Source organism: Ursus arctos, unplaced genomic scaffold, assembly GCF_023065955.2.
Source record: "Ursus arctos isolate Adak ecotype North America unplaced genomic scaffold, UrsArc2.0 scaffold_6, whole genome shotgun sequence".
NCBI lineage: Eukaryota > Metazoa > Chordata > Mammalia > Carnivora > Ursidae > Ursus > Ursus arctos.
This window is the reverse complement of record NW_026623078.1, coordinates 44,783,646-44,807,235: the sequence shown is the minus strand read 5'-3', so window position 1 is coordinate 44,807,235 and position 23,590 is coordinate 44,783,646. Positions and strand designations below refer to the sequence as shown.

The 23,590-nt window shown below is 40.9% G+C and overlaps 1 protein-coding gene across 7 annotated transcripts in view; it reads left to right on the top strand.

Moving 5' to 3' along the window:
• The window catches only part of RUNX1T1 (RUNX1 partner transcriptional co-repressor 1), a 134,806-nt gene that overhangs the window by 88,654 nt on the left and 22,562 nt on the right, over window positions 1–23,590 (top strand). For all 7 annotated transcript variants that reach the window (XM_026495761.4, XM_057307737.1, XM_048212458.2 and 4 more), the window contains 4 exons: window positions 999–1,180; window positions 12,309–12,559; window positions 17,330–17,415; window positions 17,973–18,174. In XM_026495761.4, coding sequence (XP_026351546.1) covers window positions 999–1,180; window positions 12,309–12,559; window positions 17,330–17,415; window positions 17,973–18,174 — 721 coding nt within the window. The remainder of the gene's footprint in view (window positions 1–998; window positions 1,181–12,308; window positions 12,560–17,329; window positions 17,416–17,972; window positions 18,175–23,590) is intronic.

Sequence of the window (23,590 nt, the reverse complement as noted above, 5' to 3'; positions counted from 1 at the left end):
TCCACACTATTCCCCTCCCCTCCAAAAGGTGAAAAAACTAAAAATAAAAGAGAAAAGAGAAAGCAACAACAACCTAGATATATACTGTCAGTGTAGGTTTACTTTTCAGGGTAAAATTCTAAGATTTGCATTTTAATGCTTTACTGTGTGGGAAATTATCTCCTTCCTTTTTATTACATTTGAAATTGCCAGAATTATCTATCAACAAGCTTGTTCCGAGAGTTTTTTCAAAGTGCTAGGCTGGGTGTGCAGTGAGAGCAATGGGTCCATAGGATTTCTTCTGATGTTAGACTACACACATTCCTTAGAATAAGGATTGATACAAAGAAAGCAGATTACCTTTGTAGACCAGTAGTATTTGCTGCTTTGTGCATGAATTCCCCATGGGAAATCTGACCAAACTCGGGCCATTACTTAAATGTTGTATAAATCTGATGATTATTGAAAACCGTCTTTATGTTCATCTTTATATCTTTTCCTTTGAAGTTGTTAGTTGACCAAAGATATTTCAGGGGATAAACCTGTTTTACCTGGGTAAGTCACTAGATAGTTTTGACTGTGTCAGGGAGCTCACCCTGAGGTTAATTAGCTGCGTATTTCTGGTACCTTCCCTCTTCCTTGTGGACCGCAAAAGCCGCTCGTGGGTGGAGCTGGAATCTGATACCCTGTGGAGTTTTTAATCCCATTATGTTGGAGTATGAAGGGACTTTAAAAATAACGCAGTGCCACTCCCATGGTTGTCAGCGGGCACTGAGGCAGGACGGGGAAGGCGGCCCACAGAGGTCAGCGTCCTCACACCCGGGGCGACCCAGGCGCAGCGGGAGGCAGACCCCGGAGCCCGGTCCTGAGAACTGTGCCGGGACTCAGACTTCTGGCGTGCCCTCGATGACCTGGGTCTTGAGCGGGGTCGTGTGCCCCGCCAGTGTTGGAGACGCGGATCGTCCCCGGGGTTGGCAGGCGCTCCGGGCCGCCCTCTCATCGCTGTCCTCCCCCCACAGGCCAACTTGCCGCTGCTGCAGCGCGAGCTCCTCCACTGCGCAAGGCTGGCCAAACAGAACCCTGCCCAGTACCTCGCCCAGCATGAACAGCTGCTTCTGGATGCCAGCACCACCTCACCTGTTGACTCCTCAGAGCTGCTTCTCGATGTGAACGAAAACGGGAAGAGGCGAACTCCAGACAGGTGAGAAGGAGGAGGACCCCGGACTCGCCGTGGCCGTGGCCGTGGCCGTGGCCGTGGCCGTGGCCTATCTGTGGTTCGCAGACCTGTTTCACGCCCCCGCGAACTGCTGGGCGAGCGACCCGTCTTGCCAAGGAGCGGTGAGCTCGCGCTGGCCTGCGATGTTACGGAGCGAGGGGTCTCTGGGCGGGTTCATTCTGGCGCCCTGAAATAGTAGGGTCAAAGGTGATGCATAATGCCCAGATGGGCTAAGTGCCACCGAGGGTTCTTAGACACACAGGCAAGGTGAAAATTCTCATTTATTGCATAATTCAACCCACATATTTTGCCCTTCCCGTGTGAGGAAATTTGCCCTTGCGAGTGTTCTCCGCACATGACGGTTTTGAACGCTGGCCTTTGTGTGTTGCTCAGGAAACAGTGCGGTAGCGGTTGAATTGGGGTTTAGAGGAGTGAAGAGAAAGCGTCTGGGAAGCTAGAGGAGCTGCGTGAAGATTAGCAATAAGTAAGAGAACTAATAGATGGCATTTTTACAGTTTCTCAGGCGATACTCGTTCCCTCAGGCACACTGCTCCCTCACTGAGAATTCTGAGAAATGTAAACCAAAGCCCCTTCTCCATTCAGCCCTACCAAGTAGTTGTTGAATAAGGCGTATGCGTGAAATTTCCCTTGTACCTATTAAAATAATTTTCTTGAGTACCTCATCCTCATTTACAAATATTTTCTAATATAGGAATAAGAAGTCTTATTAGCAGCATCTTGCGTCATAGTTGTAAAAATATGGAACCGTACTGAAACGAAACCGTGTTCAGAAACGTATTTGTCATCTGCTTTGTGTCCTTTCTCTACTTACCCACTTTCTGTCTGCATTTCATCAGGCGTGAGTGAAGCAGCCTTTGAGAGGGTAACATTCTGGCACAAGTATGTTCCAGATTCATAGGAGCTTCTGATCCTTGGAGCTACTCAGAGACATCTATCTGTGACCGACTTAGCTACCCTTAAATGTATTAGCTGCTTTGCAAATCAGAATGTTATTAAAAGCCAGCCAGTTTACATACAGTTATTACATAATCCTCCGTTAAGCAGTTTTTATGCTACAGTCTCTGGAATTCTTCTCCTCTTGACATAGGGCCTTGTGATAGTTTAAAATCCGAAAGCAAAAGGTTAAACATAGTTTACTTCTGACATGCTGTAGACCCACCTCCAGACATGACCTGCCAACAGTGCTGCTTTCTCGTTTTTGCAAGCCATTTTTCCTTAGTCCTATTTAAGCATTTAGTGCTTTAGCTTTGGAAGGTGACTGCTTAATCCAGGTGTCTGAGTGGCGTGTCCACATGATACTGAAAACCAAGAAGCGGCCCAAGGATAGATGATTCACACGTGCCTTCCTGTCTGACGCTAACCCCTCCCCCCTGCAGCAAATCCGTACTGTGTGCACGTATGGGGATGTGGCAGCTCCATTTTTCAAGGATAATGTAAAAGAATTAGGGAGAGACTGGCTGGACAATTGGGAAGAAAACCTTTATTTGGGCAAAGGCTGGGGTACCAGGGGAATCTTTGGATAGCTGTGATAAAAAATATTCCTATAGGCAAAATTGCAAGTGTTCTAGAAACCCCAACTGCTAAGTAACAGACCAAACAGTTTCATGCCCTTCTCTCTATCCCAGCCATTTCCTCACTGATTTTCTTTCCCAGTGTTTTATATTTGGAGGTGTTGTGCCTGCAGGCTTTGCTTGGACGATGCTGAGGTGAGCCTTGAGCAGCATGCTAACACTGATACGGAAACTTCCTGTAAATTCCACAGATAATCGGCATTTTGGTTTTGGTGATCCGTAGCTGCATGTGCATGCAAGTTTGCATTTGATCAGGTGGAACTTTCTTAAAAGAGCCTCCAGTCTTGTTCTCCCTTCAGGTTATTCATAGGCAGTTGCTGGAGTCCAGAATTCACACAGTTGCTCTTTGACTGGAACATTCTTTTTCAAGTGGAACCCTGAAGTGTGTGTTTTAATGGAAGGATGGCAAATGGATTTCCTTAGAGTTAGGAGGACGGGTAATGAGAATATGTTGTGTAAATACATTTGTATCTTGTGGGAATATGATCAGAGCCAAGAAAATATGGGTCTCTACAGTATTTCTTTGCATATATTTTCTGCATCTTGTTTGCATATGCATTTTCCTCTCCTCTGGTTATTTATCTGTATATTCAGATCTACTATATGAAATTTTATAGAGTATGGAGCTGTCTGACAGCAGAGCTTTTTTTGTTTTACTGAATGTTTTGTTGGTGCATATGGTCTGACATGGATGAGCGACCACGGTGAGATTTTGGAGTCTATTAAACTGGCTCATTAAAGAGATCAATCTGTTTCTGTAATAACACTGGGAACCATCAGTCACTAAAAGAGGGAAAAACTGACACCTGAGGAGAAAACACATTTTGGTAATTTGTTCATGACATGTCACGAACAAAAGAGCGCTCTATATTTTGTTTACAACTTTGGGGGCTTAAATTGTGTGACGATTGCAGATTTAATCTACTAAACAGTCATCATGTGTTTCAGGGATGGGTTGTGGCGTATTTAACTTTCTTCTCATCCTTAAATATGATTGCCACTGGTTATGTTTCTTCTTTTTTTAAACATTATTGTTATTTACAGAGAAATGAAGACTCTGAGGGAAATCTGAAATCTTTTTTTTTTTCCTGTAAGAAACAGTGAAATTTATTCTACTTTCTTTTTAAAATATCTCCAGGGTGAGTTTCTGAACAACTATACTAAATTTGTAGGTCTGTGGTAGAATACTGTAGAACCCAATTTAGAAAAAGGCAATTTTCATTTTAAAATCATGCTATTTTTTTCCTAAAATACTAAGGAAAGTAAATAGAAAATTCTGACTTCTACTCTTTGTTAGTATTTAAGAGTTCATTGGTTATAGTAGACCTTGATTCTGTCATTCTGTGTTGGGAGAAGCTGACAAAGGGGATAGGAACCTTCCTGGCGCTGATTAAATGAAGTGACCGCTTTCAAAGATAAGACTAGAAGCTAAGAGCGCTCTTTAAAACTTCTCGCCGGGGCAGTCATGAAGACACTCACACTTTCACATGGAGTGAGGAGGAAAGAGCAATTAGAGAAGGCTGCATTCTTTTGAGACTACAGAATGCATAAAAATTATTATGGTGAAAACACTTGCGTTAATCATCATTGCTGTCTGTCTTTCCTCACAGCTTTGATCCTGCAGCTTTTTGTTATAATTCATCTTTAATATTATGTTTGCGTCTGTTAATGCTGATTTTCTGACTCAGAGAATCTTTCTTGCTTAAGAAATCAAACTGAATGATCTTTGGTTTGTATGGGTAACTCTGTTTCTACCTCCGCCCCTCACTATTTCAAAGGATCGATGTTAAATATTAATCCTCTTCTTATATATTATCATTTTAATATAATTATGCTTTAAATCGTTCTCTGCTTAACACATCTAGACTTTATTATGTAGGCCACGCCGTTGCATTAATATGGATTTCTTCCTCCCTCGATAATTAAATATTATTTTCTAAAAAGACTTGTTTGACCTTTAGGATTCTGTAGCTCGTCAGCTGGGAGGAACCTTATGGATCTCCCAGGCTGGAGGAAATGATGGCCCAAAGAACTTGCTTAAAGTCACGAAGCTTCTTAGGGGCAAAACCAGCATATTTATAGACCTGAAATCTTGCAGTTGCACAAAATATGTTTTAATGTGCAGTTTAAATAAGGGAACCTCAACTAGGAACTAGGGTTTTTTCCCCCTTACTTTCCCTCATTTATTTTTGCTGCGTAATTGCTCACGTGGGTAATGCGATAGTATAATATTCTGGGGGTTTGTAAATCTTTTTAATGACAGAGGATCCACAGCCAGCCAGGTTTCCTGGCTTAATGAGTAAGTTAAAAAATGTTGAAGGTTGGAGGGTCAGAAGGCAGTCGTTTTGACACTGTGTTGGTTGAATATGTAAGATTTGTCATCACAGCACACACCAGCTGAACCTACTGGGCCCCTCTTTCCGTTTCTGTAAAATAAATGAGGCTTCAATATTTTTGTCTTTCTAAAAAGAAAAGGTAGGCACACTTTACAATGAACTGTAGGATTAATTGGCTATGCCAATCAGAATTAAATTTGTGTTGTCCACTGCATTCAGTTTTCTGTGACAAAATGTAAGGAATTTATGTTACATACTTGTGTTGCATCTTTTATGCAATCTTTCTTGCACAAAGTGAGTAATCATCCCTGTAGAAATGACTTTTTTTTATAGTCAGATCAATTGTGAAGTCTTCTAGTGAAATATCATTATGTTGCATTTACACGATAAGAAGACTTGGCTGGTTGTATGGGACATTTTGGTCTCTCCACACCAACTTCAGTGGGAACTTGGCTAGTCTTATTTCTTGCTGCTCTCCTAGGGTCTAGCCCCCTGGTGAATACTCTTCATGCTTTAGTCTGTGTTCTGACCGATGGTTTCTGCTGTGTTTCATGTTCTTGTATGTCGTCATTCTATTCATGCTTTACAGGCTAACTCAGGCAGTATCTACTCTTTGAATGAAAGCTTCCCAAGCATAAATATTAAAAATAGTTACTATGTTACTGAGCACTTAAGATGTGCCAAGCCTCATGCTAAGTAACTGACATATTAATATATAGTAATCCCCCCCATCTGTGGGGCATACGTTCCAAGACCCCCAGTGGATGCCTGAAACCACAGATAGTACCAAACCCTATATGCTGTGTTTCTTCCTATGATAAAGTTTAATTTTAAATCAGGCATCATGTCATTAACCACAAAAATAAAATAGAACAGTTATAACAGTGTTCTGCAATAAAAGTTATGTGAATGTGGTCTCTCTCAAAATATCTTTTTGTACGGTGCTCACTCTTCTTGTGATGATGTGGGATGAAAAAATGCCTATGTGATGAGATGAAGTGACGTGAAAGACAGAGGCGTTGTGACGTCCCGTTAGGCTACCATTGGCGATAACGTTACAAGGAGGATCATCTGCTTCTGGAGTGTGGTTGACTGGGGAACTGGAACTGTGAAAAGCGAAACCGCAGACAAGGGGAGGCTACCATATATGTAGCAGTTTATTTTCTACCAGGCCTATTATACAGAGGCAGGCTGGATAATGTGTCTGAGGTCACATGGCTTCCAAGAGACGCACTGATGGGATTCTGACCTCACGTTCTCGGACTCTGACTCGAGCGTCCATGATCTTATAATTAGGATTCTTACACCACCAGCTGCTGAATGCTCCACCTTGAAAACGGCGTGATTTGATTAAGTTATTGGATACCAACTATGTGCTAGGCTCTTTACGTGGAGTTTTCGGATCGTCCTTAGTAGCTCTGAGACAGTTGTCCTCATTTTGTGGATGAAAACACTGAGACGCATAGTGGTTAAGCTTCTAAGTTCATGTGGCCGGCAGGTAGCAGGGCCAAAACTTGAAGCCAACTCCACAGCCCCTGCTCTCTTGAGTGCACATTGTGGAGTGAGCTTTACTCCTTCTAATGTCCCACTGTTGTACTGTTCTTATGCTACCTGCCAAATTCAGGTCCTGCATGAATGTATAGAAACCTTACATCTCTAAGTAAATTGCGTTTATGGTGAAGATTTCTTGGCAGCACCCTTCCAAAAAGAATTTAAGTCTAGTACTAAATGATAATCTTATGGGGAGGCTCTTGGGGGATCATGGATTGTGTCTTGGTCATCTTTGTATTCCTGGGAAAGCTTAGGATGGTGCATTACACATCCTGAGTGTCTGAACCAAAACAAAGCCAAACACCACACACACACACACACACAACACAACATACACAACAATGCCAGCAATAGTATATGAACAAATAAAGTTAAGCATTTAATGCAATCATTTTCAGTAGTACACCAGATGTTCTCTCTCAAGAGTCTTGCTAGCTTGCTTTCTTGATTACTGTCTTGCTTTCTATTGTTTTAAAAGATGCATCTCTGAAACACCCACAACAATGAAAATAGCCATGCGTAGCCCAGGAACAAAATGCCATGATTGATTCACTGACCAGAAAAAACTGGAGGGTTCCAATTGGAATTTATAGATAACCGATTAGAAAAAGAAAGCACGGTTGCAGATAGATAGTGGGAGCTGGGGAAATCGAGTACCTTGCAGTGGCCAGAAATTAGCAAAGGCATGGGGACATCCAGTCGCAAGTTGAGCAGGTCTTTAGGAGACATGGGAGGGAGGACTCAGATGGCTCTGTGAAGCTGTATATTGTAATTCCTGAAGGTCCAGGTGTTGTGGCTGTAAGTCTGGAGTCGCAAACACCCACCTGCATCTTACTCGCTCCTGAAGGTATGAGTGTCCTGCTCAGGAAGCTGACTCCTGGGTGTTGCTTTAGCCATGGAGGGATTGAAGGCATTCCTTTCCATGTGGCCCAGCAGTGATGGTCCTGTGTCAGTCAGCTCCCTGTTCTTCCCTGTCTACATATCCCACTTCCTCCAGGGAGATAGCAAAAACACTGAACTACTCTGAGGTGTCATGAAGCATTAGGTTTGAATTTCATTTTAAAGAGGCAGGGTAATTTGTAATATATTTTATTTCAACACCAATGGAAAGGTGGTATGTAAAATTTTTATCTAAACTTACCTGGTTCCTAACAATTCCTGAAGAGACCTTTTGCTGATCTGTGTTTTGAAAATATGATGTCAAGAATGATTTTACCCCCCTTTTGATTCAGTGTCCAGTTAGTCTGTGGGCCAGTTATTAATGTCTTTGGGCTTTTTAAAACCAAGAGCTATTACTTCCTGAGACGTAAATCTTGACTTCTAAAATACAAGAATAAATCCATGTGTCTTTATTGGGAGAGTATGCTGGTATCTTAGCCCTGGCTCTGGCTGGGACACTGGTCGAGTGGGGCAGTGGTGTGAACAGGCTGAGATAAGGTGTCCTGACTCGGCAGAGGGACTTGTGCCAGAGACGCTTAAGAGGCCCTTGGCAGGACTTGATTTGGAGAAGAAAGTTGCAGCATGACTTCGAAGTTTCTGCCTGGGTGACTAGGTAGAAGGTTGCAAAATTGACCGGGACAGGAAGTACCAGAGAAAGATGAGGTCAGTTTGGACATGTTCTGTTGAAATACCTGTGATAACTCAAAAAAGTGAGCACCTAAAGCAGGTATTTCTTTATAACAGGAATAAGATTAGAATTATTCAGTTTCTTCCTTGGCATCTTAAGGCATATTACGCTGTACCCATTTGCCTCTCCCTAGAACAGTCTTGATAGTGCTATTTTCCCCACATTAAAAAAAAATTTTTTTAAATTTAAGTATATTCCAGTCATAGGGGATTGGTCCTTTCCTTCCATTTCTTGTCATGGATTTATAATAACTTCTTTCATTTTCCCTCATTTCCTTGAATGTTACCCTGTTTTATATAAATAGGGATTATCAGTGCACACTAGCTAGTCATGACTTTTGAAATATTTTATGTAGAGGAAAATGTTTAAAAACCCTGTGTTTTCTTTCTAAAATAGCTCATAGCCTCTGTTATTGAGGAACTAGGGGGGAAAACGGCCTGAGATGGGGTAAAATGTAAGTTAGGTTGTCTCTTAAGTTTTGTTGTGTTTGTTTTAATGTTTGTTATTTCCCATTCATCCCATTTTACTGGCCAGGAAACTGAAGCCAGAGGCTAACCTTCCCAAGGTCACACAGCTGATTCCTGAGTGGCCCTTTATTAATAGTGCCATCAGACTCTGGAGAAGTGACTGGAATCTAAATGTTGAAGTGGTTAGGTTATGTTCAGGGAAATTTCTCTTGGTAGGGAGAGAGAATATTCTCAGGCTGACTTCAAAAACAAACAAAAAAATGCCTTCCAGAAATCTCTGAGACATGACGGACTTCCCACTAGAATTTGAGTTATTTCGAGAGTATGCTGGTGTGGGACAATGAAAAGTGATGGGACAATTTGTTCATTTCGCCCAATACACTTTGAAAGGGCAACATAAAAAGAGCTTATTTGGAATTTGCTCAAGCCAATGAGGTGTAGATAGTTGTAAGCATTTCTAAGAAGAAGACAGACAAATAGCCATTAAGATGTTTTAGTTGCCTTTCTGGACATACATCCTTTGAATAGGGTTGGCCTTCTAACCAGACATGGGTGATTTGTGGAAGCACCGGGGAGACCTTTCATAGCTTTGTTTCTATGAGCCGTGAATGTTTTAATGCTTTGCTGTTAAAATATAACTACCTTTGTGAGGTGATGAGTTTTATTGTTTCAGTAAGCTAGCAGAGTGATAGGACAGCAGGGTCCTGATAGAAATGATAGGACAGACTAAAGACCTAGCCCTACTTCGGGATATTACTGTCCTTGTTTTAGGGGGAGAAACCTGTATTTTCATAATAATGGGTCACGGAAGTAATAGCACTGGTCAGACAGCTGATCTGAGGGTGAAGGTAAATAACATTATCCAACCACTTTGAAAATTATAAGAAGTCTTCCAGTGCTGTGTGTTGCTGTTATTGAACAGAGAGAGGCAAAACTAGTAAGTCGAGGCGTTTGACATCTGGGTCAGAGATGTTTGCATATTTAGAAATGCAACAGGGGCTGCTAGAAGGTGTTTAGAGGATATTTTCTATTTTTGCACACACACACAAACTCACGACCCCAGCTACAAATAATAAATTGTTCAAAACAAAGAACAGAGAAGTTCTCTGTTGGCTAAAGTGGTTGACTTTGACACAGTTTGGCCAGAGAAGCATTAGCCCTGTGTGTTTCGATCATAACCATGATGTCCTAACTATGCCATTTAGATATAAATATAGAATAATTGAATCGCAGAGTTTTCAAACTAGGAGGGACCTCAGAAATCATCTAGTCCAGTGGTTTTCAAACTTTCGAATTTTAGCAGCAGACTTTGTCCTTTAAAATGAAACCCTAGGTGGAACCCCAGCTTGTAAAACGGAGAAGAATAAGTGGGTTCCTCTGGCCCTTGAAGCCTTGATTGTTTGGGGGAAAAATGCTTCACTGCCTGCAGAATCCCGTAAAAACACCTCAGGGGGCACAGTCTGAAAACCACTGATCTAGTCCAACCCTTTCATTTTACAGATGAGCAAACTAAGGTCCAGAGAGGTTAAGTGGCTTGCCCAGGGTCACACAGCTAGTCGTGGAAGAGCCAGGACTAGATCTCAGGTCTCTTGATTCCCAGTCCAGTGCTCTTTCCACTACACCCCCCTGCCGGTAAGGTAGGTGCTGTGTTAGCATTATCTTCATAGCTACTAATAGTTTTCAGTATTTTCCAACTGATTTATGCTGGTGTTGTGCATTGAATGTTGAAGTGTTTTATTCAGAAATGTATAGGATAAAAAAAAACAGACTAGAATGTCAGATTTACTCTTAGATAAATTGATAGCTAGATTGTACCCTTTCACTTTTAAAAATTATTTTAAAGCAGTGCATTTAGGTAGTGCCTGAGATATGGGCATTTTTGTCTGATATCAATGATCAAGCTGTATGGAGTTCGTATGTATCAGCCACCTACTTTGATGGGAGCAGCATCGACTTCTGGCTGCTAGTCTCGCGGGGACTGCGATCCAGTGTTGGCCGGGCTCCTGTCGCTGGAACAATGCATCTTTCTTCAGTATGTAATGGGCATATATTCATTTCACATTGAAGTCTGCAGTTTCTCTTAGTTCTTTGTGTGCTTGGGCTTCTATCTCTATCTCCTCTGTCCTTCTCAATCTGGTATGTGAATTGTCACTGGGGCTCTACCCTAAAGGAACACACCGGATGGTTCATGGCAGAATCTTATTGCTGTAATCTCCACATCTCTGTCGTTGAGTTAGTTTCCATGCAGATGCCTCTGGTGTTATCAGACAGAGAGTATCCTAGACTCTATCTAGGAAACTAGGAAAAGTGTCTTAAAAGGCCTCTGTGCTCTTGTTACCAACCTAAAGTCAAAAAGGCATGTAGAAATCTCCAGCTACTGTGACTTGGTAGAATTCTCGTGGAGAAATTTCCTGGGGAAAATAGTATCACTGGTCTAAGGATAGAGTGCTGGTCTTGTAGGGAGAGCTGAATACAAAGGAAACCATTAGCGTAGGAGCTATGATTTCGGTCAAAGTTGGGATGTGATTCGTTCCTCTTTTATTGAATATATTGAGTTAGTCTCTAAGAATAGAGATATATCCAGCCCCCAGATATTACTTTACCCCGATTTCTGTGTGAGAATCTATGAGCAGCAATTAGTTATCAGGGCCTCTTTTGCAGACCTTATTCCTTCTCAAAGCCAAGTTCAAAGCTCTGTGTATCGCATCATGAAGTGCAGTCAGGGTGTGCCCGTCCTGCCCAGAGACCCGGTGACAGGTCACACAAGCTCTCTGGGCAAGCGTCCTCCACTTTAAGGGGGCTCACTTCCAGGTAGGTCTTTATGGCTGCTGGTGAAGGCAGCGTCCCAGACGTTACATTGCTTTATTGTATTAGCCCTTTCCAGGAGAACTTTCTGTGCTGATGGAAATGTACCGTATCTGTGCAGTGCAATACCATAGCCACAGGTGGTGATGGTGAGTACCTGAGATGTGGCTACTGGTCGTGAAGAACTGAGTTGAAACTGAGTTTACATTTAAATTTAAGCAGCCTCATGGAGCTATTGTACCAGACAACAAAGCTCTTAGATGTTCTCTGACATGAAAGTCAGATGCCGGGTTAGATAAATGGAATAGGAATCCCTTCAGAATTCATCAAGAGACGGATGCTATACCACTTTGGTGAATCTTCACCAAAGACAGTTCAGTTTTAGGATAATTTGTTTGAAATCAAGTACTTATTTTTTTTTTAATAAATATGCTCGCTGTAACAGGGAGATTAAGTTTCCTCTTACTTATTACCTCACCACACATGTGAGCTACAACTGGAAAGGTATTTGCCAGTTTGGTGAGGATTGAACCCATTTTCTCATGTGTGCAGTCTTGCGAAGACTTAGGCCTCCGCATGGGTTTCAGTGAATTCCCATAGGTCTTCTGGGAAGCCGAGTTTAGAAAGTTTCTGTCCAATAAACAAATATTCTGTTTATATTGTAAGTTCCAATGTGAGTATCTGAACTATGCTGGCTTCTGAATAACATTGTGAAACTTTTTCTTTCCCCTTTAGAACCAAAGAAAATGGCTTTGACAGAGAGCCTTTGCACTCCGAACATCCAAGCAAGCGACCATGCACTATTAGCCCAGGCCAGCGGTACAGTCCAAATAACGGCTTATCCTACCAGCCCAATGGCCTGCCTCACCCTACCCCACCTCCACCTCAGCATTACCGTTTGGATGATATGGCCATTGCCCACCACTACAGGGACTCCTATCGACACCCCAGCCACAGGGACCTCAGGGACAGAAACAGACCTATGGGTAAGACTGAAGGATCTGTTCACTTCTTACGGGATTGGGTGCTTGAAGACTCACATCATCACTTCTCAACTGAACCTGAGGCTTGAAATCCGTGATAGGGGTAAAAATTCTCTTCTGTTTCTTTATATCGTCTCCTTTATGAGAACAGTTGGTTAGTGTGAGTATTTCTTTAACAGCTGTGCTTTCTCTCTCTTAATTACTTACGTCTTTATATGACAGCAGGCTAATTTTTTTTTTTTTTTGGAAAGGGGTCATCTAAATTAATATAAAGTTCTCAACAAATGCAAAGTGAATTTTTATGAGAATGAATGCATTCTTATTTTATGAATTTTTATACAGAGTGAATTTTTACATGAGAGATTTCATATGCAGCCTGTCTGCCACAAATATTTTTTTTTAAATGTTAAAATATGTCTTTTCTTTCACTGTACTTTTATTTCGGATAGCCTTAGAGTTCAATTTGATTTTTCCAGTCTTCACGATACTCTGTATTTGAAAAATATGAGATTGCATGATGTCTCTGGCTTAAATCAACAGATGTTCTTTGAGGAATGGTGTGGTACTTTTTTCACCTGCAAGTGACAGTGATTAAATTTAGTATTGACAGTGTTGTGTCATAGATCAAAGTATCAAAGAAAGAATGAGTTTAGGTAAACATGTGATCTGTTTGCCTGTGTTTGTTCCTTCTTTACATAAAACTATTGAAGTGAAGCATTTAGGAGACATTGCCTTCTAAAGAACAAATGTCTGCCATGCAAAGTAAGAGGGGAAGTGAACAAGATTTGATACCCTGAGATCAGGGATTGAGGGGATAGCATCAGAGCCCTGTGCCCGGGCTCTTTTAATTCTTGATTTTGGTGAATCAAACTATTCATTAATTGAGAGCAACCGTCAATCCTTTCTTCTTTTTCCATCTTCTATGTCCACACCACCTACCAGCAGGACTTCTTTAGTCAGCTAATTGCTGACAAACTTTCCTGCGGGTAGAGTTGGTGGGCAGGGTAGTGGAAATAGCAGGGGATGAGGTCTAAGTGGAAAACTGGAACACGGGGCCAAGAACATAGAACCCTGGGAACTGCGGTCAGCCACTTCTCCGCTGCTTGAATAGCAGGCACAGTGTTTTGAGACAGAGACAGAGATAGCATGATGAGCAGAAGTTTACATAAGCTTTCCCACTAGGTTGCTAGCAAACAGGGCTGCCATATTTGGATCATTTTGTCTTTTCTGCGTTTAACCCGCCGAATGTTCAGAAAGTAGAAAAGGAGGTTCAGGGGGAGGGGAGGGGCGGTTATTCAGGCCTTGGTTGTGAGACAGTCAAAAGTAGTTCTGCTTCCCCACAGCAGTCATTGCTACATTTCTATAGTGTGTCAGACAAATGGCTAAGCATATAATTTGTGCTTTCTTAATAGCCCACCTGTCTAATGTTCTCAGGTACTATTTCTGATGAGCTCTCAAAAGTGGTTATGTCACTTCTCAGCCTAGATCAATATTTTGACTCCCCACATCAAACGTGGTAACAGCCTTGTTATAAGTAAAGACCTTGCCATTTATTTATGACTTTAGGCCCCAAAACCATGATTGCTCATTTTCAAATAGAAGTGGACTCACCAGGTCATTGTAAGACCGATTCAAGATATCCTGCTCTTGTAGGTGCTAGGAAATGGCCTCTTTGTTAGGCAGCAAATGCTATTTTATAAAATATTAGTTCCAATGCACTATAAAGTAATCAGCAAGGAAGTAATTAGGCTTATGTGCAATGATTATGTTTTCATCTGGTAATGTAAAATTTCCCTTCATGAATTATATCTGTACCCACTGGTTTTATGTGATTTTTCTTCAGACCACTTTCCTTACCTTTTAATTATATTAGCTTATAAAACTAATAGTGCTAATCTCTATAAATATGTGCAACTATTTAACCATCCCTAAAGTCTGGCACAGTTTAGTGCATGTTAATGTAAAATAAAATCTTGATGTATGAGTAACAAATGGTGGTGTTAAACCAGGCTGCCATTTTGAGAATATAAAAATTGTCATAAAGGTATACTTAGTCTAGTATGACTTACAAATGCCTATTACGTAGAGACATACACTCACTAGAATCTTTTAATAAAATACCTTTACAAACAGCAGTAGTTTATAAGTAAACTTAAAAGTTTTAGTCTAGTTAGCTAAAATCTAAACTTTAAGAACCAGGATTCAACATTATTGTCAAATTGCCCACAAATGGAAATGTGCTCTTTAATGATTATGAGCTCTTTTCCCCTCATATATCTTTTGGTATTATGAATATAAATGAAAATTGTGTGGTGGTGAATATTTAAGGATCTGAAATAGAGAAATTAATACATGTAAAATTTTGAGTTGACTTCATTTTTCCTTTTTAAAGATTCGATTCTAACAAATGATCTTCAGAGTTCCAGAAGCAGCAAATGATATATTTTCTTACCAAGTACTTGGGCTCAAACATGTTTCTAATGTATGTTTTTGTTTGTTTGTTTGTTTGTTTGTTTTAATGAGATGAAGCTTAGCAGTACTCCACAAATGTTGGAATATCATTAGCCACAGACATCTTATGGCTCATTAATATTACTCCAGGTGTTAGAGCTTGTATCATCATCAACTTAGATCCACTGAATTTTTGAAACTTTTTTTAAAAGTTTTTATTTATTTATTTATTTAGAGAGAGCATGGGGGGAGGGGCAGAGGGAGAGATGAGAATCCCAAACAGACTCCGCACTGAATGTGGAGCTTGATGCAGGGCTCAATCCCATGACCCTGAGATCATGACCTGAGCTGAAATCAAGAGTCAGATGCTCAACTGACTTAGCCACACGGGCACTCCTGAAACTTTTGAGACCTCTGGAGTTCTTGGTCCTTAAAAGCAAATAATAAGATGCCTCCATTGTAAAAGTCGATGCCATATTTATATCTTCATCTTTCTCTGGTTGTTTTCTGTGATGACTCATTTCAGCGGTAGTGTTTTTATTTCCTAAAACACAAGCAACAAATAAGTCAACAAAAATTACATATTTGCAAACATTTCAACTTGAAATAGTCACAACAAACAGAGTAATAACTAAATATTCTTTTCCCCCAGTGTCTTTTCTGTTATGCAAATTATTAACACTTTTGCAATTTTACTTTTTTACCAATAGGTGGCATTGACAATTTTAACTTTAAAAATATACCTCTGAACGTGTTCTAATTAGACAAGAATGATACGAAGTGATTTATATTTAGCTTTTTATTTAATCTGAAAAAGTGCTGTCATGTGTTTGCGTGCCTCCATCAGCTATAAATTAAATCACGTTTCATGGTTGGCTAAAAAGAGTCATGTGACTCATCATCTTTATTTCTCTATATCAGGTAAAAGAGGGGACTTCTAACCGCTCTGATTTCATAGAAAGTGAAATGCAGTATCTCCTAAGTCTCGTTGTCCTCTAACTCCCACATGGTGCCCTCTTGAGAAGGAGCCTACGTGGGTGCCTAGAAGCACAAACCATGCCAGGCTTAATTTGCTATTCAGAGTAACTGTGTGACAAATACTAACCAAAAAGGGGTTTTAATCGTTTAAAGTCCAATACCTTTCTTTTGTAGTAGAAACTAAGGTGTTTCCTCCATAATGAGTTTGTAAGACGAGCAGCACATTTCCGGATATCTCTGCTCACAGCCTTCCACCCCGTCCGCTCAGTGACATGCATTTGTTTTCTGTGTTATGGGCATCCTACCTAATTGCTCATGTCCATTGCTGTTGTTGCTCACTTGGTAAGCATTTCCATGTTACCTTTTTGTGTCGTACCTTAACTGTGATGCTAAAGAGAATTAATACTTAACGGTATAGATTACAAATTGGGATTTTCGGTTTCTTGGCTTGGATTTAAGATATTTGTCCAAAGTTGGGGCGCCTGGGTGGCGCAGTTAAGCAGCCAACTCTTGATTTCGGCTCAGTTCATGATCTCACAGTTGTGAGATCCAGCCCTGGGTCAGACTCCGTGCTCAGCAGGGAGTCTGCTTGAGATTCTCTTTCTCCCTCTCCCTCTGCACCTCCCCCCACTTGTGCGCACACACGCGTGCCCCCCCAAAATAAATAAAATCTAAAAAAAGAAAGAGATTTGTCCAAAATTATATCTGCTATGTTGCATTTTTTTCCCCTAAATGATGTCCCATTTATTTCTTTAAAATTTTTTTTTTGGTAAATCAGATGAGCATACATTGCTTTCATATTTTGCAAGCCCTCTCTTCATGGTCTGATTTCATCATGGAGGTATATACAACAGGATTGTGTTCATTTGCCTATGCTGAAATGTGGAAAAATTTTACCGTGCTCGTTTAAGAAAAGCATATCCATGCCCATGTAAAGTGATTTATGCTGTCTTTATTTTTAATGCTAGAAAGCCACAGTTTGAAGCCACTTAATGTCTCCTTGTGGTTTCTTGTATTTATTAAGAGTTAGTATATATTTGTATTTTCAATTTGGGAACATTATATGGATAACTGACTCAGTGCTTGGTGTCACCTTACTCCCCCTTTCTTCCTACATAAAAGAAAGGGTTCCGGCCATATGACCTCTAACATTCTTCCTAGTTTTAACATTTTATCATTCTATTGAAGAGCCCATTAGGTAATTGTGAATGTATGACTTAGTCTCCATTCAAGATCGAATGCATTTTCACATCATTTAGTTTAGTCTTTGCTAAGTGCCTGTGCACGTATGGATTATGTCCTGAATGCTATAGGGTGATTCAGCCTTCTTCTCTACGTTTGTAGGGTTGCATGGCACGCGTCAAGAAGAAATGATTGATCACAGACTAACAGACAGAGAATGGGCAGAGGAATGGAAACATCTTGACCATGTAAGATGTCGGTAATCATTTAGGTTAAAAATACGTTTCAAAAACAACTGGAGGGGGTTAGATAATAAGAGAAATGCTGGGGATGCTTTGAGGGTATTATGTTTTGTGCTATCCTTGAAGAAACTAATGAATGGGAATATTTGCGAAAAAATACAGGATTTGATTTCTACATTGATATCAAAGCCACTAACATACGAAAAATGTGAGGTCATGGAAAGGAGCCCTCAAAGCCAGATCTGTGGGTTCCTGTTTTATTGCAAACGGGTCATTTGGTTTATACAGTAATGGGATTAGTATTGGGAACTTGGCTGTGTGCCTTCAGCTGAAATCTCTGTGGGTGAGTCACGCCTCCCACGTTTTACTCTCATTCCCATTGAGTTTACTCATCTGTCGGGTCTCCGTTTCAAACCTGACCTTTGAAAATAGTAGATGGAAGGAAGCCCTCCGGAATAAAATCGTGTCCTTCGTCGTCCCGCAGTAGTCCGTTTCGCTGCCTGCCAGAGTGGTTCGGTTGTGGTGATGGCTGTGTTCTCCCCCCGTGCCCGTCCCTCACACAGCTGTTGAACTGCATCATGGACATGGTGGAGAAGACGCGGCGGTCCCTCACGGTGCTGCGGCGGTGTCAGGAGGCGGACCGCGAGGAGCTGAATTACTGGATCCGGCGCTACAGCGACGCCGAGGACTTGAAGAAAGGCGGCGGCGGTGGTGGCGGCCACTCTCGGCAGCAGAGCCCCGTCAACCCGGACCCGGTCGCGCTAGGTAGCTTTCCTTTGGGTGGACACGCTGAACAGATTGTTCTCACGTTTAGTGCCAAGTTCACGTTCAATGGGGCTTTGTAAAAATAAAGGGTCTGCAGGGCCTCTTAGAGCGATAAACCCTAGACATCCCCAGTAGCGTTCGTGTCTCCGTGAGGAAGCCAGCGGATTGGCCGACACAGAGGCGGGCGCAAAACGTAAGCTCCTCTTTCTAGGGTAATGCTGGGTTCGGGGTAGAGCTTCAAGGCCGGGCCAGGGTTTCACCTGCATCACCGAGATGCGTGGCCCTGCACAGCATGGCACTTTGCACCCTGCCCCCCAGCGTGCTAGAGCAAAATCTCAGGGAGCCGCGAGCCTCGGTGGCTGCAGCAAGCTCTCCAGGGAGTTCTGCGACTGTGCACGGTGTTGGACATGTGTTGTCTGATTTTTAATTGAAGACACAGTCTCTAAGACAGCCTTGTTTTCCAGCTGTATCTTTTATTTTCATAAAACACTTAACCAGGAAGAGGGACCTAACGGTTATATAGTCCGCCTGGGGGCACTTGAAATTAGTGATGAAGGTAGCACTGACTTCTGGTGACTTGACCTTAGCTTAGATTGCGTAAAGCCTTCATTTATTTATTTATTTTTTTCAAATTTTTATTTAAATTCTAGTTAGTTAACATATAGTGTAATACGGGGTTTAGGACTGTGTAAAGCCCTTATTAATTCTAGCTATGTATACACTGCTGTTGATATAGTCATGCTTTAGAAACTGAATGCTTAATATGTAGGCGTATCCTATATTGATATATGGAGATTGTCGAGGTTATAAATAGAATATCACAAATATGGGGAAAGAGATCCTGAACCTGGGAGAATTTTTGAGTCGCCTATGAACTTTTGCTGCAATTAATAACAAGATGTCACCATTTACACTGCTGGCTACTACCTGTGGGGGCCATCTGAGTCAATGTGGTGGAGATGGGTTTGTGTTGATCCCTGTTCTCTCATCTCGTGTTCATATTTGTTTAGCCATACACCTGTCAGCTCACTCAGGGCGCCGTCCATGCCGCAAACAAAACTAATTACACATGCGCAGATTAAACTCCTGACTTTGGCCTCATTATCACCCCTGGCTGATTATCCGAAGTTGTTCTGTTCAGGACAAATAAAGGGGGTATTTGTAACCATCCAGTGTAGGCAAAAATTGAAAGCCTTAAACTAAATAAAATTTTGGCAGTTGAACCTGCTTTATTGAACTGATTCGTTGAGTCAATACTTACTTACTGAACGTTGCCTATGGGCCAGGCATTGTGTTAGACAATGTAATAAAGGAATAAAATTCTTCCTTCCTTCCCTCGAGGAACTTTTGGTCTATTGGAGAAGATAGGCAGGGCCACAGTTAGTGGCCTGGCACCAGACAGCCCCTGAACTGACAGGATTAGTATGATCTGCTATCTACTGTCAAAGATAAAGTTCAGAAACTGATGGGACTTCATGCCTACGTGAGTTATTTTCAGCACACACACTATAGGACACCTTATATCATCACCACTGTTGCATACACATTCTGGTGATGCAAATGTATATTGTTCTCCAGGATGATGGGTTTAGTTTCCCTTTTCCTAAAAGAATAAAGTTGGTTTTAAAAAATTTGGGTAGGAGTACCCAAATTACATTATTTCCGATGATGCATAATGAATTCATAGTTTTGGTCATATGAGGTTGCTTTTGGCTTTAAGCTTTTGTAGATTGTATTATTCAAAGACTACAAGCATTTCCTTTCTTTGTTTGGACTCTTTTTTAACAAACAGTCATGTTCCGTAGGGCCGCAGAACCCTAGACTGCCTTTTAAGAAACCGTCCCAACTTGAGAGGCAACTTGTCAAGAGCCACACAGTGCGCGAGTTTCAGCATCCCGCATGTCCTTTCATTGTGTGCCCTTTCCTAGCCTTGAAGCCTGTGAGTTTTGTTTTGTGGGACTGGGCTGTGGCGCTAAGACAGCGGTGGTTTGTAATCATGGACCACACTGATTCGCATTAAGTGTTTTCGAAGGTTCTCTCCTAGGTTTTGGAGTTGAATGTATTGATGTGTGTAAAGAAAGGATCAGAGATTACTGGCTGATGAGTCTCATTTCTGCCTCCAGAAAGTGTGTCGTGGGGTGTGTGTGTGTGTGTGTGTGTGTGTAGATAAGAACTACAGCTACGTCTGTATCTTTATGTACGCGTAGATCTCTGTATCCTGCAGTTACATTACCCGTGTTTCTTTTAGCTCAATCCTCTCAATTCTGCAGCTGCTACAGAGGTCAAATGAGACCTGCAGGACTTCAGAATAATATTATAGGAAATATCTTTAGTTCAAAATATTTCCTTGGTTACCTCCCTAGCTTGGAAACACTGGCAGTGTTTAGTCACACACACACTCTGAGCATTTTTAAATTGCATTTGGGGACTGGACAGAGGAGAACGTAACCTCCATGACCACTCTGTTGCACTCGTTAAACTTATTCCCATTTTTACTTTTGAAATATATCCATAATGTTAAGTCAGTGTGAGGGATTAGTAAGAGAACATGACTAATCTATTACTAATTGAATTTTGGGGAGTCTTCCCTAGATATTAAATAAAGGCTATTTTGAATAGCCTCTTGAACAATTTTAAAATTGAGAGCACACTGAGCCCATAATGTTGTTTTGACTCAAAGACAGTTTGGTATCTTGAAGGACTCTTCAAAATATTAGATTTTTTCCTTGTGATCATAGATTTGTATTATTTTTATTGTTAATTACTCACTTTCCAGGAAAAACTCCAAACATTCAAGCACTAAAATTAGAAAGCTAATTTTTAAAACAATTGTCTCTATTTTCAAAGTATGACTTATTCTTTGTACATTTAAGTTTCGTTACATTGTGCATTTCACCCAAGAGCAAGCTAATACCATCAGAATGGGCACATAGGATCACTGCTTTTGTAGAACTGCTTTTGTATGTATAGGGTGGGTGTTGATCTGGGTCCCCGTGAGGCTGCTTTTCTCCTCCTTTGTCTCCATTCCCCTTTTCCCTCAGTATGCTGTTCGTATCACTCTCTTGGCTCTTTACATTTTATTTCCTTCAAATTACTTTCTTTTTACTGGCTGTGTACTATTCTGGAATCTTCCTATAGTTCATCTTATATTTGTGCATTTCCCCTCAGTGTTTCTCAAGAAGTTCTTTATACCATTAGAGTTAAAAGAAGCATCCAATGATGGACTAATGTCAGAGACTGAGGCATAAATCTCTGAAATTGGAATGCATTTTTTCCCTTTTTTTTCAATAAAAAATTGGATATTGTGATGAGAGTGTATGAAATTTTGAAAATACATTCGTGTATGTTTTGGTAAGAGTTTAACTCTTGCCAAAAAGAGAAATGTCAGAAAGAGGCTTTTGTTTGTTTTACATGAAATGAAAAGTCAAAGCTCAGGAATTCTAAGTTTGGCAAATTAATACCACCCCTGCCTGAAGTAGATTGGTAGAGAAATTGGTATTTTAAAATTCCACTGGCCAGCAAGCATTATGATTATCATGTAATTGAATTATAGAATTTCTCATGACTGTCTAAAACCTCAGGAAATCTAGCATGAAGCTTAAAAGCATAGATTGTCTGGGTTCGAACCCCTAGTTCCTCTTCTTCCTAGGTTTCTCACCTTTGGCAAGTAATTCTCTGTGCCTCAGTTTCCTTGTCTATAAAATGGGAATGGTAGTAATACATACTTTATAGGTGTTTCTGTATTAAATGAGTTAATAGGCATAAATCATGTGGGACAGTGCCTGACCCACAGTAGATGTATTAAAAGTAATATATTATTATTATTTCTAATACGTAATCTCAAAAAGAACTTTAAAAGGACAGGGGTACGTGAAATCAACTTGCTTCGCATCCAAGATTATAAAATTAGAGTAGATTCTTAAGTATTTTTTTCATTCTGAAAAAACTTCAAAAACAGTAATTTTGGGGTGGCTACTTCCACAGGCAGAAAGACTAGAAAAGGGGAATTCTGTCTCAAGCACAGTAAATCTGTTGTACCTTTGGGACCCTAATTCATAACACAAGGCTATGGAAAAATAGTTTGCTCCCAAGGAAAGAAATCTATCCTGTCTTACGATCAGATTATAAAAAGCACAAACACGTAATTCAGAGTATATCTGCATATAAAAGTTTAGAGTTTTATATACTTGTATTGATTCCTTCAAATCACATCATGAAATTCATTTCAAGATCATTAGCTGAGTTCCTAAGTATAGTGCCCACTGTATTTAAGTATGTTGGGTTTAAAAAGATGGGAGTCATAGTTAAATATACCCATCTTTTAAAAACAAGAAGAGATGATTGCCTCCTAGAGCACTAAGTATTTTTATTGTTAAAAAACAGAAATCCTGGGGTGCCTGGGTAGCACAGTCGTTAAGCGTCTGCCTTTGGCTCAGGGCGTGATCCTGGCGTTCCGGGATCGAGTCCCACATTGGGCTCCTCCGCTGGGAGCCTGCTTCTTCCTCTCCCACTCCCCTGCTGTGTTCCCTCTCTCGCTGGCTGTCTCTCTGTCACATAAATAAATAAAATCTTAAAAAACAAAACAAAAACAAAAACAGAAATTCTAACTCGGTTCTGGCCTCTAGGTTTGGTTTGGGCTTCTGCAACATAATATTGGAGTTTCTGAGTTAATTATCTTTAAAAATAATAACTAGCATTTGTAAAGATGAACTCACTTAACCCGTCTTTCTTGTGGTGGTTTTTGTGATAGATATTCTCCTGAGCTCAGCCTCATTCTGCTCACTACAGGACGAAGGCCATACCTAGGAGCTGCCAAGCTCTGAGCCTTGCTGTCCTGGGTCAAATGAGTCCCATTGGTTCCCCAAAGGCTATCAGCTCATCCCTTCCTATATATGATGGCAGCCCTTGTGGTTTCTAGTATCCAGTGGTCTCCATTCTGTCCTAAGTGTAGTGCATCTTCCATCTCCTACATCATAGATTGCTTTTTCTGTTCTCCATTTCTTACAATAACTCCTGCACCTTGATGCAGTCCCTCTCTTCATAGATGTGTTCTCTTCTGGAGGCTCCTTCTCTTCTCCTCTCACCCCCAAACATTTGTGTCCCAAAGCAAGCCAAACTTAGTTTAGCACTTTTCTATAATTTTGCAATCTTCCGGTAATTATGTATGTATATGTTTCCCATTTTAAACCATCTCCTGTAGGCTCTTCTGTCATTGTTTCTGTGACTGTATTTTAATACACCTATCCATTTTATAGCAACTGATATTTTATAGGTGGTCAAGATTTAATGGTTAAAAATTCGCTTCTTTAAAATCTGGGCCTTAAAAACATAAGGTATTTTGCATAGGTTTGTCTAGAGCAGTCTAAATCAAGAAAGTCCTGGGAGGGAAGTTGTCTCTTGTAATCTTGAGCAACTT